At 42.9% G+C, this 14,787-nt stretch overlaps 1 protein-coding gene across 1 annotated transcript in view; it reads left to right on the forward strand.

Moving 5' to 3' along the window:
- Window positions 1-871: 871 nt before the first annotated feature.
- Window positions 872-14,787, forward strand: part of grin3bb (glutamate receptor, ionotropic, N-methyl-D-aspartate 3Bb) — a gene marked incomplete at its 5' end in the record, with an annotated part of 31,752 nt that continues 17,836 nt past the window's right edge. Inside the window, one exon of the mRNA XM_084548962.1 lies at window positions 872-1,342. Coding sequence (XP_084405088.1) covers window positions 872-1,342 — 471 coding nt within the window. The remainder of the gene's footprint in view (window positions 1,343-14,787) is intronic.

Here is a 14,787-nt window from a genome sequence, read left to right on the forward strand (position 1 = left end):
AAGTCAAACTCCTGTTGATCTCGTCTGAACTCCCCTCACAGGGACAGGAAGTAGTCAACTTGTGTCATTTCAAAGTAAAGGTCTGACAGCCTGACAGTGATGGTGGGTGGTAGTTCAAGCTTCAGACTCTTCAGAGGAGCTGACAGCAAGAAAAAGCAGAATTCCTCTTTGAAGCAGGAACAGAAACAGATTCAGCTGAGACCTGAGAGTTCATCATCAAACATGTTGATCCTGGAGGACGTCAATCAAAACCTAGCGCTCTGACTCTGTCACATATTATATATTTTATATTATATAAAACATTCATGTCCACTTTATTTACTGATGGTTCATATATATGTGTAAATGTGTATGTATAACATATATAACATATTTATACATATATAGTTTATATATATATATATATATGTAAAGTTTTATCTTGTGAATAAATGAAGCAGAATCTGATTCTTGTTCAGATGAAAAACAAACATTAAACACTTTTTAATCTGAGTCAGTCACCGCCTCCCCTCTTCCTCCTCCCCCTTCCCGTGCTCTTCCTCTCCCCTCTCCCCCCTGTCAAGACCTCCTCATGACCCCCCACCCCCCCCACCCACACACACACACACACGCACACACGCACATTATTTTCATGTCCTCCTCATTTTAACTTGCACATCCTCATCCTCCTCCTCTCCTCCGTTCCTCCTCTGTCACTTCTTCTCCAGTTCTTCCCACTTCTTTCTTCTCCTCCTGTTTTTGGGACACCTCCTCCTCCCCTCCCGTCTCCTCCTCCCTCCTCCTCTCGGCAGCAGAAGCGTCCTCTCGGTGTTACCTCGGAGCGGCAGGAGGAACCGGAGGAGCGGCAGAGCGATGCTGACAGCGCGGCGGGATGTCTTCCTCTACCTCCTCCACCTGGTTCCAGACTCTCCGAGTCTTCATCCTCCTGCAGCTTCTGCTTGTTCCTCCGTGTCTCCTCCACCCGCAGCCGTGCCACCTCCTGGCGCGGATCGGACACACGGTGCGCGTCGGTGCGCTCCTGCCGGCGCAGCGGGCGGCTCGCCAGCGGGTCCAAGCGGCGCTGAGCCGCGCTACGGCCGCGGTGGGTCGGGACCCGGAGCGGGAGCGGGTCAACTTCCTCCCCTACAACCTGAGCCTGGAGCTGGTGTCCCGGCAGCTGGCCGCCGCCGACCCGGAATCTATGTTCCGGTGCGTGTGTCAGGGTGTGGTGGTGCAGGGAGTGTCCGTGGTGCTCGCCTTCCCGCAGAGCCGCGAGGAGCTGCTACAGGTGGACTTCCTGGCCTCGTTCCTAGAGATCCCGTTCCTCAGCGTCATGGAGCATGGAGAGCCGCTCCGCACCCAGGTAAGCCCTCAACCCCGCGGTCACCCCATGTTCACCTGGATCACTGCTGCACCTGTGTCCGGCGGCACGGAGGAGAGGTCCTCTCAGCCCGGTCTGTCCCGGTGTCTGGCTCCGTGTCTGTCCCGTAGTTTGATCTATTTGACCTTGACCTGTTTGTGTCTGGAGGTTCGTCTGAGAAGCTGCTACAGATGCCGTTTGTTTGTTTGTTTGTTTGCTTGTTTGCAGTGTAAATAAAAGTTGACCCTTCAGGTTTAAGGTCAGTTCTTCAACAGTTTGACCTCCTGTGAATCAACAGTGAGGATGAGGATGCTGAGAGGATGAAGATCCTCCAGATGAAACCAACTGGTTCAGATTGAGTCAGAGTTGAATCAGCTGATAAATATCAAATAATCAGATGTTCTCCTGGTTCTGGTCCACCTTGTCTCCTGGGTCTCTGGTTTGTCCCCCTGAGTTCAGTCTTTGTGTGTTTGTGTCTTTCCTGAAGCAGATGATGTGTAGATGTTGTACAGATGTTAAAGTGTTAATAATGAGTTCAGGATTAAATCAGATGGTGACGGTGGAGGTGAGTTCGTTTCTAGAGTTGCTGCAGGTCCAGTCCAGCCACCAGGTGGAGCTACGCCCTGAGTCTTACAGGTGACTGCTGACTGAAGACGTTGTAAAGAACTATTTGTTGGTTCTGGTTCTGTTGAGTCTGACTGGTTCTGAGCTTTGGTTCTGGAGTCACAGTGTTAGAGCAGTTAATAGGCCTGAATGAGGTGGAGATTCATCTCTCCAATAATCAAAAAAAAAAAATAAACTGTTTGGTTTTAGTTTAAATAATAACCTCAACAGTAAAGTAATTATTTATGTGAAGTTGAAGCCACAAAATGTTTATTTAAAAATCAAAACAGAAAATTAAAGTAAAATGATCATGTGACCTGATTTCACTCCACCCCTCAAAGATCAGTTGACGAGAAACAGTAAACGCCTTGTCTGTCAAACCTTCTGATTCAATGAAACACATGATGACGAGTTTAAATTAATCAGGTCTCCTCATAGGATGATGTTCTACAATAATACATTTATTTAGATAAATATGAACCCATGGGGCCACCAGAGGTCTTGGCCCCTAAAACATGCCATTTTTATTTATCGATTCTCTGACTGACTGGGTTCTAATCCATGGGCCGACTGGTTCCTTTCTGTGTGTAGTCTGTATGTTCTCCCTGTGTCTGCGTGGGTTCTCTCCAGGTTCTCCAGCTTCCTCCCACCATCCAAAGACATGCTGGTTAGGTTCATTGGTGATTCTAAATTGGGCGTAGGTGTGAGTGTCTCTCTGTGTTAGCCCTGTGATAGACTGGAGACCTGTCCAGGGTGGACCCCCCCTCTAGACCAATGACAGCTGGGATAGACTCCACCCCCCATGACCCTTCACAGGACACGAGGTTACAAAAGATGAATGAATGACTATGAATGATTCTCTGACTGAATTAAATCAATGAATTTACCTTCAGTCAGAATGAGAATGCTCCTGATTGAATCTAAATAAACATCTTATTTTATAGAAGCTTCCTGCCCGAGGCTTTCAGAGTAAAAGCCTGAGTGTGCAGATGGGATTATCTCTGCAGGGATTTTCATTTCCACGCTGAAAACAATCCAGTTAAAGCTGCAGCAGGATTTCAGAGGTTCCTTGTTCTTTAATCGTGTCCTTCACGGAGCAGCAGGAGTATTAGTATTGTCTTTATTATTCATGGGATTCAGACACGCAGAAGCACCTGGACCTGGATCTGGGCCAGGACCTAGATCTGGATCTTGATCTGAATCTGAATCTGGAAGCACAGTCAGAACCAGGACAGATACATTTGTGTTAACATTTAGTTTTTATTGTGTGTACACACACACATACACATATATATATATATATATATGTGTGTATGTGTGTGTACACACACACACACACACACTTTTCACCAAGATCTTGTATTGATGATGGGAGAGTCTGACCACTACGAACATCCCGTGAACATCAGGGAAGAAACAATCCATTGATGGAATAACCTGGTCATTCAGTATATTCAGGTAGTCAGCTGACCTCATTCTTTGGACACATAATGTTGCTGAACCTAGACCTGAGCAACTGCAGCAACCCCAGATCATAGCACTGCCCCCACAGGCTTGTACAGTAGACACTAGGCATGATGGGTGCATCACTTCATCTGCCTCTCTTCTTACCCTGATGCTTCTCCACTATCCTTCCAGTTTGTAATAATGCCTTGGACAGTTCTTAACCCAGTTTTAGTAGTTTCTACAATCTCCTTAGATGTTTTCTCTGCTTGATGCATGCCAATGATTTGACCCTTCTCAAACAGACGACCACAGGATGTGTCTTTAGACATGGTTGTTGAAGAAATGAGAAGCTACTCATTGCATCAGTTGGGCTTAAATAACTTGTTGTCAGCTGAAAGATAATCACCCATGCAGTAATTATCCAATAGGAGGTGAATACCTGTTTGATTAGTTAAATCCAGGTGGAGCCTTTTTTTGGCCAGGCAGTGTATATATATCAGTCATCTTTGATCTATATATATCATATTAATGAAATAAAAACTAAATGTTAACACACATTTATCCTCCGTTATCATTTGTTCGTTGTTTGCAGTCAGACTATGACCTCTATGAACAGACAGTTTACACTCAACAGCAGCAGCAGCAGCTCTGTGTTTCTGATCCACGTCTCTGATCACAGTATTTCAGGGTTCTTCTTCTTTGACCTTGCATGTGATAAATCCAAACCTGATTGGTCAACGCTGCTCAAACATGCTCTTTGAAATGGTGTTCACAGATGAAGGCGATTTACTTGAACAGAACCAGAAGAAAAATGAAAATGTGGAAATATTTATGAAACAATGATATCGATAATGTTCTTCTGTGTAAAACGTAGGCACTAATAATTCTAGAGAACAAGTTTAAATGAGTTGTAAATCTGATCTGTTCTGTTTTTAATTAGATTGATTTAAAGGTGTGATCAATGTCAGTTCGATTAGTCCCTCACTGTTTTGAACAGGATCAGATTTTTTCCTTGTTCAGTGTATTTAGAGATTTCTGAGCACAGAGTTAATCCACAAACCAACAGCAGAGAGGCCACGGAGGACAGGACCAACTCAAACTCTGGCAGTGCTGCTCCTTCCTGCAGAGGTTTGGCCGAGCTTTATTTCTCCCTGATGACAGAAAGTTTCTTTTTCTGTTATTTGTCCTTTTATCAAACTGAAGTATCAGACGTTTGATCAGGTTCTGGTTGTGGACATGAGGTCTATGGCTGCTTCCAACCGTGAACTGTGAGACATCTTGACGGCGGTAGACTGGATCAATCTCAGGTCAGACATGAAACAAGGTCATAAGCAGCGCTCAGTTGATTTTAAATACGGTGTTTCAGTTTAACAGATTTGTCAGGTCAGCAGATATTTAAATCCCCCGTCAGCAGGGCCTGGTCGGCTCTAGGGCCCCAGGATGAGCTGTGGCCTCTCGTCTGTTTACATGATGGCTTTGTTAACAGTGTCTACGATTAATTCGCTACCAAACAACCTAGAAACCAGCAGATTCTTGTTGAACTCTACGAGTCATTCTGTTTGTTGTTGTTGATTTCTGGATTCTCTGAAGAAGCTCCAACATCTGTTGAGAGACTTGGAAGGAAACCAGCTCATGTTTGATGTTACCATCTCTGATTCCTCTGATCAAGTCTCAGTCATCAACTACATTTTTATTCTGTTTTTCTTCCTCGTCATCTGTCTCTGACACAGCAGCAGCTGAAACAGTATGAACAGACTCTGGCGGCTGATCATCAGTCATCTTTGTTTTACTGCAGACGTTGCTCTTTAAAACCTGAATGAATTTTAAACCTAATTCAGTCTTACAGGGTCAAGGTCAGGGTCAGGGTTATGGTCAGGGTCATGAAGATCTTGATATTCTGCTGGTTGTCAAACACTCTGTGTTGTTGTTCTTCACTTTATCTTCACTGTGGTGATGCCACCATGGAGATGAATGCATAATTGACATTTATAGTTTCTGTGTTGCATTTGCTGAAATGTCGTTTATCAATCGTGACTAAATAGGTTTGGTCTGAGGTCATTCACTGAAAGTATTTTATAAAACCTGGATAACATGAAGAAGAGTGAATGGAGGTAACGATAATGTTTGATGATTTTTGAATGATTTCAAATCTGGTTGAGATCAGAAACATCTGATCACTGATCAATAACCACATAATGGGAGGGGTTTCATCAGAGATCAAAACTGACTGACGGCTCAGATCAGATTTATTGATCAGTGGGAGACGAAGGAGGATGAAGAAACATTAAATAACGACACGTTGGACTCAGGATAAATCAGCTGATCAGAGGACACCGTCTGTTTTCAGTGTTAAATTCAGCTTGACGGTGAAACGACTAAATCTTTTAATCCTTCTGAAAATGAGCAGCAGCAGATTAGTTTCCCATCATGCATCACTCATCTCTTTGTTTGATCTAATCACAAACACCTGACTGAGACACTAGAAATACTTTCTTTTCTTTTTTTTTCCACAATCGGTTTATTGTCATTTTCAGATTAAGAACAAATAATTCAGACCAAGGACAAAAAACAACATAGAATAGCAAAAATGTATGAACAATAATAACACCATACCATATATGTATATATAAAAAAAGATAATAAAATAAAATGAGACAAATAAGAAACATTAAAAGGAAAGGACAATGAAAAGAAAAAAAAGAAAATAACACAAACAATGTTGAAGAACACTGCTACAGCTGTGAGATCCTCGCCCTATCTTAACTCCAGCTACACCATTGAGACATCGGTGAGTTATTCTGGAATAAATGGAATGTCCAGTTTTCCATCATAAACAAAAAAAGGGTCCCACATCTTATGGAATTTCCCAAGCGATCCCCTTAAAACACATCTGATCCTTTCAAGTTTAACAAGGTTGAGGATTTCTTTTATCCATAATGTATGAGAAGGAGGAGTTGAAGACTTCCATCTGAGCAAAATCAAACGCCTTGCTAACAAGGTAACAAATGCTGTAAAAGTTGCTTCTGAGGAGGAAGGTGGAATTGTAGATGGAGATGCGCCAAATAGTGCAGTCATAGGGTTAGGCTCTATTACTTTACTTTACCTGAGATAATGATCCAAAAATGTCTCTCCAAAAAGAGTGTAAAACAGGACAAGACCAGAACATATGAACATGACTCGCCGGTGCCTGGTGACACCTGTCACAGGTTGGGTCCACATCTTTATAGATTTTAGCGAGCCTGACCTTAGTAAGATGAGCACGGTGGATAATTTTACATTGGATCAACCCGTGTTTTGCGCATATGGAAGACTTATGTACTCTATTGAGGGCCTCCTCCCAAACCTCCCCAGGGGTTTCCTCTCCCAACTCTATTTCCCAAAGCTCCTTGATTGAGTTTAAAGAAGCAAGACGAAGGGAGTGAATATGGGAATAGAAATATGACACCATTCACTAGAAATACTTTCAACTCTGTAAGAACCAATAATCCACCAGAAAGTAGAAACATTTAGAGTTGATCAGCTGTGATTACCTTTAGAACTTCATTCCTCTGGAACATCCTCAGTTAGATAACGTCTCTTCCTTTCACCACAGGTTAGTTCCCAGGAGGATGCAATCAGCGGTTGGGGGTTGGGTGGTTAGGGGTTCTGAGCTGTTTCATTTCTACTGTCAGACACAGCTGAATCCAGACGGTACTGATGGATCAGAAGTGAACCAGAACAGTTTGATAGAAATAATTAAATAACGTTGTTCTCTGTGTCTGGAGGGAAAACCTCAGCTGAGACAAACATGAACTTTGGTTGTTCCAAGCAACAATCAGCTCGTTAAGACTCCCTCATCAGAGACTTAACGAGCTGATAATTAGCTGCTGACGTCTGATCAAACTGATCTCAGACCAGCAACACACATTCAACACATACCAACACACATTTACACACATTAACCTCAGAGTAACACACTTTAAACTCACAGAAACTCACAGTAACTCACAGTAATACACAGTAACACACAGTAACTCACAGTAATACACAGTAACACACAGTAACTCACAGTAACTCACAGTAATACACAGCAATACGCAGTAACACACAGTAACACACAGTAATACACAGTAACACACGGTAACTCACAGTAATACACAGTAACACACAGTAACTCACAGTAATACACAGCAATACGCAGTAACACACAGTAACTCACAGTAACTCACAGTAACACACAGTAATACGCAGTAACACACAGTAACTCACAGTAACACACAGTAACTCGCAGTAACACACAGTAATACGCAGTAACACACAGCAATACGCAGTAACACACAGTAACTCACAGTAACTCACAGTAACTCACAGTAATACACAGTAACTCACAGTAACACACAGTAAATCACAGTAATACACAGCAATACGCAGTAACACACACAGTACAACATAAATACACACTTGGACATTGAGACACATTACACAGTAAACAGGAGTTGGACTGAAACGTCAAAAAGTGAAACATCGGACACTTCCTTCTGTCATTTTAGCAAATGTACGATCACTCCATAATAAGACGGACTTGAACATCTGAAAATGTGACAGTATCAGTTCTTGCATTCACTCATTCACTGAGACATGACAGTAATGATGCCTCATGCATGAATGGTTTGGTTTGACTGTGATTCTGCACTTCTGCTGCCAGTGAACATGTTAAAAATGTCTTAGACGAGCGAGAACTCATATCTCCATATGCTCCCAAATTCATCATGAAGCATCCAGTGAGATCCCTCACACATTCTACACTCTGCTTTTGCTCCCATCAGGTCTCAGACACCTTTGTGACCTCTGGCCCCTCCCTGCTCCAGCATCATATTGAGGATCTCCATAACTTCACTGCACTTTGTCATTCAGGAACAGTCACGGTGGACAATACCTCCCGTGTTGTTTGCACTTTCCATATGTAGTGTTTTTTTGTCGTGTGTGTTTTGTCCATGTTGTTGCTTTTGTGCCTTTTAATTGCCCATTACAGACAAATGAAGTGTTTTTGAATTTGAATTTGAATTTGAACAGGAAGTAGTAGAGCTGCACAAAAAACATGCTGGGTTGATTAGTTGCTGTTGCTGCTCCGCCTGCAGGTCTGAGATTGTGCTTTGCCTATAGACATATATAACAGTTGTGTTTACACATTTGTTTCTCTATGCATTTTATGCATGATTTGTTTATTTATGTTGTACAATTACAGTTAGGGTTAGGGTTTTCTTGATTGTCCATCCAAGTGTGATGAGCCTTTAAGCTTTTAATGTTACTATGTGGTCTGTAGTGAAACAGCATAACTGTAGCACAACCTGCTGGGTTCTGCTCAAGGTTTCTTCCTGTTAAAAGGGAGTTTTTCCTGCAACCGTCGCCTTCAGGCTGCTCTGGGGGTTTCAGGCCGGGTTTGGTAAAGTGTCTTGAGACGATTTGTATTGTTCTTGACACTATATAAATAAAATTGAATTGAATTGAATTGAATTGAATTGAATTGAATTGAAGCCAGTATTAAGAATTAAAAACCAGGAAGTGGTTCCACCATCTGAAGTCTGGGTGGGTGTTAAATGTGTTTTAATCCCTTGATAGAATAAATACCTGCTGCTACATCTGAGGCTTAACCTGACGTCTTGTCAGAGGCAGGTGTAGAGAGAAAAGTCTGGACCAGTTTTTATGGTGAAATTAAAAATGTTGATCCCATAAAGGTGACAGACTGACAGGTCCTTACAGAGAGACCAGTCTGTCTTATGAGTCCTCTGGATCCATGTGGACATAGAAACTGAAAACCAACTGATGTGATGTGTAGAGTTTAGTGATTATATTTATTTGTTGATTCCTCGGCTATGCAGTCATTTTTAATCTATTTCAAGGTGCGAGTTAAGAGAGAAACAGTAACCATAGCAATGTGACAACCATTGAAACTGTCATTGATGTAGAACGTGTCAGGTTGGGCAAGGTTGTGTCGTATATACAGCTGTACGTATATGTACGTTGGGGTCCAGGCCCAGTAGTGATTCCAACTGTCATTCCTTCTGGCTCTACCTCTCTTAATTCTTCTGAAATAAATCTCTCCAGGTTTGTAAAGTCCTGATGATCAGCTGATCCACAGGTTTCTGCTGTGATACGTCCTGGAACATTTCCCTCCTTTCTATAATAACACATTCTCCCAACCAGTCTGTCATCAGAGACACCTGAGTTTCAACAGATCCAATCACTGTCTTTATTTCCTCTCAGTTACATCAGAGGCCTATTTCTTTCTCTGTTTGTTGTTGTTGTGTATTTCATGTGATTTCCTGCTGTCAGTGTGAAATCCTCCAGAAATCTGACGGTTGGTTTCTCCTTAGTGACTCAATGTTGCTGTGTTTCAGTTGAAATAAATCCTTCCAACACAAACATCCATTTACTATTTAGAGGATTATCCAACCGTCAGCCGCTCTCTCGCTCAGCTCTCCGCGCTTCTCATGCAGAGGTTGCTCTGATCTTACCATCAACAAAGTTTTATTTGCTTCAAGGAAGGAAGTTTAATTCAACAACAAAACACAAGGAAAGGAAGAGAAAGAAAAGAATGAGTCATCAACAAACACATCACATCTGAACTGCTCTGAATAAGTGAAACACAGAAAACTGAACTGCAAAAACACTGTCAATCCAGTGGATGGTAAAATGTTAATTTTAGACCTCGGAGGATGGCTTGGTGTCCATGAACAGGAGACCATATGGACTCCAGGGGTGAGGTCTGGGTGGTAGATGGGTCTGGGGTCTGTAGGGATTAGAAACATCTTCTCTCTTGGAGAAGGAGCTGGAGGTAGAGTAGTAGAGTATCAAGTAGAAGAAGAGCCAGATGGGTGAGAAGACATCCATGAGACCCCTGTGGGCTGTCACTAATCTCAGGGTGATAGTTCAGAGCCTTTTACAGACCGTAGGTCCTGGAGAAATCAATAACTTTGTAGTTCTGTTCCTGTGGGCAGTGATGCAGAAGCCAGAGGGTGAACTGGGAGGACCTGAAACCTTCTGAATGGAGGTGATGGCAGGCTAAAGTCTGATTTAACTCCCATAGGGTGAGACGTCCTTCTCTGGTCACTGCTAGCTAGCAGCTAACTGCTAACATGGAGATCAGGACTGCGAAGTTGGATGTGTGTTAACGCCAGGTTTAACTCACCATGGTAACCTAGTTTATATAAACCTACTATATGCCTGTGGCCGTGTTTGTTTTTTATTGGTAAAACCTCTGGTGCCCATAGACGTGTCAATTACTCAGCTCTCACACATCTGGACACTAAGGACTGCTATGTCAGAATGCTGTTCATTGATTTCAGCTGGGGCTCAGTACCTCGCTGTGCAACCGGATGCTGGACTTCTTGACAGGAAGACCTCAGGCAGTGCGGGTTGGCACCAACACATCCAGCACCATCACCCTGAACACAGGGGCCCCCCAGGGATGTGTGCTGAGCCCCCTCCTCTTCACTCTACTGACCCACGACTGCACACCGATGGATAGCTCCAACCTATTCATAAAGTTTGCAGATGACACGACTGTGGTGGGTCTCATCAGCAACGGAGACGAGACCAAGTACAGCGAGGTGAGCCTCCTGGCTATGTGGTGCGGAGACAACAATCTCTCTCTGATGTGGAAAAGACAAAAGACATTGTTGTGGACTGAGCGCACACTCAGCATGCTCCTCTGAACATCAACGGTTTTGCTGTGGAGAGGGTGAGCAGGACCAAGTTCCTGGGTGTGTAACCCTAATCCTAACCCGTCACAGAGAACCTCTCCTGGACAACCAACACTGCATCACTGGCAAAGAAGGCTCAACAGCCTCAACTTCCTGCACAAACTGAGGAAAGGCAGAGCACCGGCCCCCATCATGCGCACCTTCTACAGAGGCACCATTGAGAGCATCCTGACCAGCTGCATCACTGCGTGGTACGACGCCTGCACTGCGTCCTGCCGTAAGACCCTCCATCGCATAGTGAGAACAGCTGAGAAGATAATCGGTGTCTCTCTCCCTTCCCCCCAGGACATTTACAACACCCATCTCACCCGCAAAGCTCTGCATTACAGGTGATCCCACCCACCCGTCACACAACTTCCTCAGTCTGCTGCCATCAAGAACTAGACTGTTGAGTCTTCAGGGCAGGACCAGCAGACTCAAGGACAGCTTCATCGATCAGGCTGTCAGGAAGCTCAGTTCCTTACCTGCTCTGCCCCCTCTCCCCATTCTGCTCACTGCACTCACAAACTAATCCAGGACTCTGGACAGTCAGAAATTCAGACAGGAAGTGGACATGTGTCTGTGAAGGTCGTACAGGTCACATCTAGAACAAACACATCTGGACTCTTTGTGTTCCTAGAAGATGTTTCTCTCATTGGAGACAGGATCAGGACAGGCCCAGGTCCAGGTCCAGGTGAGTATCAGGTCATTAATAGACTCTAGTCATGTGACCTTCAGGTGATAAAAACCTAAACTCTCCAACAAGTCCAGATGTCCTTGTCTCAGATCTGTCTTTAGATTTGAGGGCATGTGGCGTTACAAAGAAATCACGTTGGTTAACTACGTCATCACACCTCAACGATCGTTTAACTCTACGTTAAACTCTACATTCATTTCTTTTTAAAGTGAAGTTAAAACTGGTCCCAGCTCATATTTATTATCTCTCTGCATTAGCTCATTAATAATAATCATTTTGTGAATTACAGCTACAGAAGAACTCTGACCTCCATCGGTGTAGTAAAAGACCAGCAGCGTCACTGTTCATTAAAAACATCTGAAATAAAATGAAGCATATGTACAACAACATGTAGAGTCAGTGTTAATACATTGGCCTCAATAGAAGAAATGAGGTCAGTGTTTAGGTCTCAACTAATCTTCTCTTTGACTTTAAACTCATCTTTAAAACTTCCCTGCAGTGTTTTGATAATATTTTCAGAGCTCAAACATCTCTGTTTGGAAAATGGTAGTGGGTTGAGTTCAGTTTCAGAGTTCAGACTCATTTACATCTTCAAACTAAACTAAGATGGTGAATGATGAAACTGAAGACGACTGTACTTTCAGTGTCTGTGTTGATGATGGTCCTGTTCTCCGCTGGTGTTGGACGTCGTAGCTTCACTGTGTCCTTCACTGTGTCCTACACTGTAAATGTGTTGGTGTAACAGCACCAAAGTCATGTGTATATGTGTTTCTAGAAGACATTTCCTCTGACAAACGTTTTACTTTTATCTTCCTCTGTGATCAAACACAGTTTTGTTAAATCAAGTCAGTTTTACTAGATTGTCTCTTTAAATTCTAAGGACTGTTTCCTCTATCGCCACCTTCAGGACAGAGAAGAGAAAGAGAGACAAAGAGAGAAATCAGAAAAAAATATATTTCCAACAGAGAGTTGGTGCTCTTTGAAGCTCGCCTCCGTCTGCTGCCAATTAAATTCTCTTAATGAAAAGATTAATATTTCCACGCTGAGAAGAAGAGAGTTCACAGAGGGAGGAGGAGGAGGAGGGGGTGGAGGGTTAGTAGGAGGAGGAGGAGGAGGAGGAGGAGGCTGACAGTGCCATCATCAGAAGAAAGATCTCCTGATCAGATATATTGATCGACGTCAACCCGTCTCTCGTCTCTAGTTTGTCTGCTCTGTCTCTAGTTTGTCTCTAGTATTTCTCTTCTCTGTCTCTGGTCTGTCTCTAGTCTGTCTCTGTTTTTTCTCTAGTTTGTCTCTAGTCTGTCTCTACTCTGCCTCTGGTTTGTCTCTGGTTTGAGACATCCCACATGATTACTCATCACTTGAGTCCTGCTTTGTTTGTCCATTAGAAACTGTAAAATGGACAGATTTCATGGAGACATTTTGTTTGTGGGGTTGACGTGGAGTTGGGCCACAGATTTACACTTGTGAAAAAAAAACACCAGTAGATCATCTGATTTGGAGGAGGAATTTTTTCCCCTGATTGATTTAATTATCAACGTCTCATCAGGTTGGAGTTTTTATTCCCTCTCAGTGTCAAGGTGAGGTAGGACCCAAACTATAGACCAATCTCCAACCTTCCTTTTATTTCCAAAATTCTAGAAAAAGTTGTTGCTAATCAGTTGTGTGACCACTTAAACAAGAATGGTCTGTTTGAAGAGTTTCAGTCAGGTTTTAGAGTTCATCATAGAACAGAAACAGCTCTGGTTGAAGTTACCAATGATCTCCTCATGGCTTCAGACAGTGGACTTGTCTCTATACTTGTTCTGCTAGATCTTAGTGCTGCATTTGACACTATTGATCATAATATTTTACTACAGAGACTTGAAAGTGAGATCAAGATTAAAGGAACTGCATTAGACTGGTTTGAATCCTATCTGTCTGACAGATTCCAGTTTGTTCATGTCAACAATGATTCTTCTACTTATACAAAAGTAAGTTACGGAGTTCCTCAGGGTTCTGTGCTAGGACCAATACTCTTCACGTTATACATGTTGCCATTAGGCAAGATTATTAGAAAACATGGCATAAACTTCCATTGCTATGCAGACGACACCCAGCTATATTTATCTATGAAACCAGATGAAACTAATCAGTTGGTTAAACTCCAAGCATGCCTTAAAGACATAAAGGCTTGGATGACCTGTAATTTCCTCTTAAACTCAGACAAAACAGAAGTTATTGTATTCGGTCCTAAGCATCTCAGAGATTCATTATCTAATCACGTGGTTTCTTTGGATGGCATTACCTTGGCCTCCAGTATTACTGTGAAAAACCTTGGTGTTATATTTGATGAGGATATGTCCTTTAAATGTCACATAAAGCAAGTGACCAGGACTGCCTTCTTTCACCTGCGTAATATCGTCAAAATTAGGAACATCCTGTCTCAGAGTGATGCTGAAAAACTAGTTCATGCATTTGTGTCGTCCAGACTGGATTACTGTAATTCATTACTGTCTGGCTCCAAATAGCTCTTTAAAAAGCCTCCAGTTGATTCAAAATGCCGCAGCAAGAGCATTGACAGGAATTAGCAAGAGAGTTCATATTACTCCAGTTTTAGCTTCTCTTCATTGGCTCCCTTTAAAGTCTAGAATAGAATTTAAAATCCTCCTCCTTACATACAAGGCCCTTAAAGGCCTAGCTCCATCGTATCTTAAAGACCTCATTGTACCATATCATCCTAACAGATCACTTTGATCTGAAAGTGCAGGCCTACTTGTGGTTCCTAGAATTTCAAAAAGTAGAATGGGAGGTAGAGCTTTCAGCTATCAGGCTCCTCTCCTGTGGAACCAGCTCCCAGTTTGGGTTCGGGAGGCAGACACTCTCTCTATTTTTAAGGTCAGGCTTAAGACTTTCCTCTTTGATCAAGCTTATAGTTAGGGCTGGACTAAACCATCCCTTAGTTATGCTGCTATAGGCCTAGGCTGCTGGGGGACGATGCA

This window comes from Chelon labrosus, assembly GCF_963514085.1.
Source record: "Chelon labrosus genome assembly, chromosome: 7".
Classification (NCBI taxonomy): domain Eukaryota; kingdom Metazoa; phylum Chordata; class Actinopteri; order Mugiliformes; family Mugilidae; genus Chelon; species Chelon labrosus.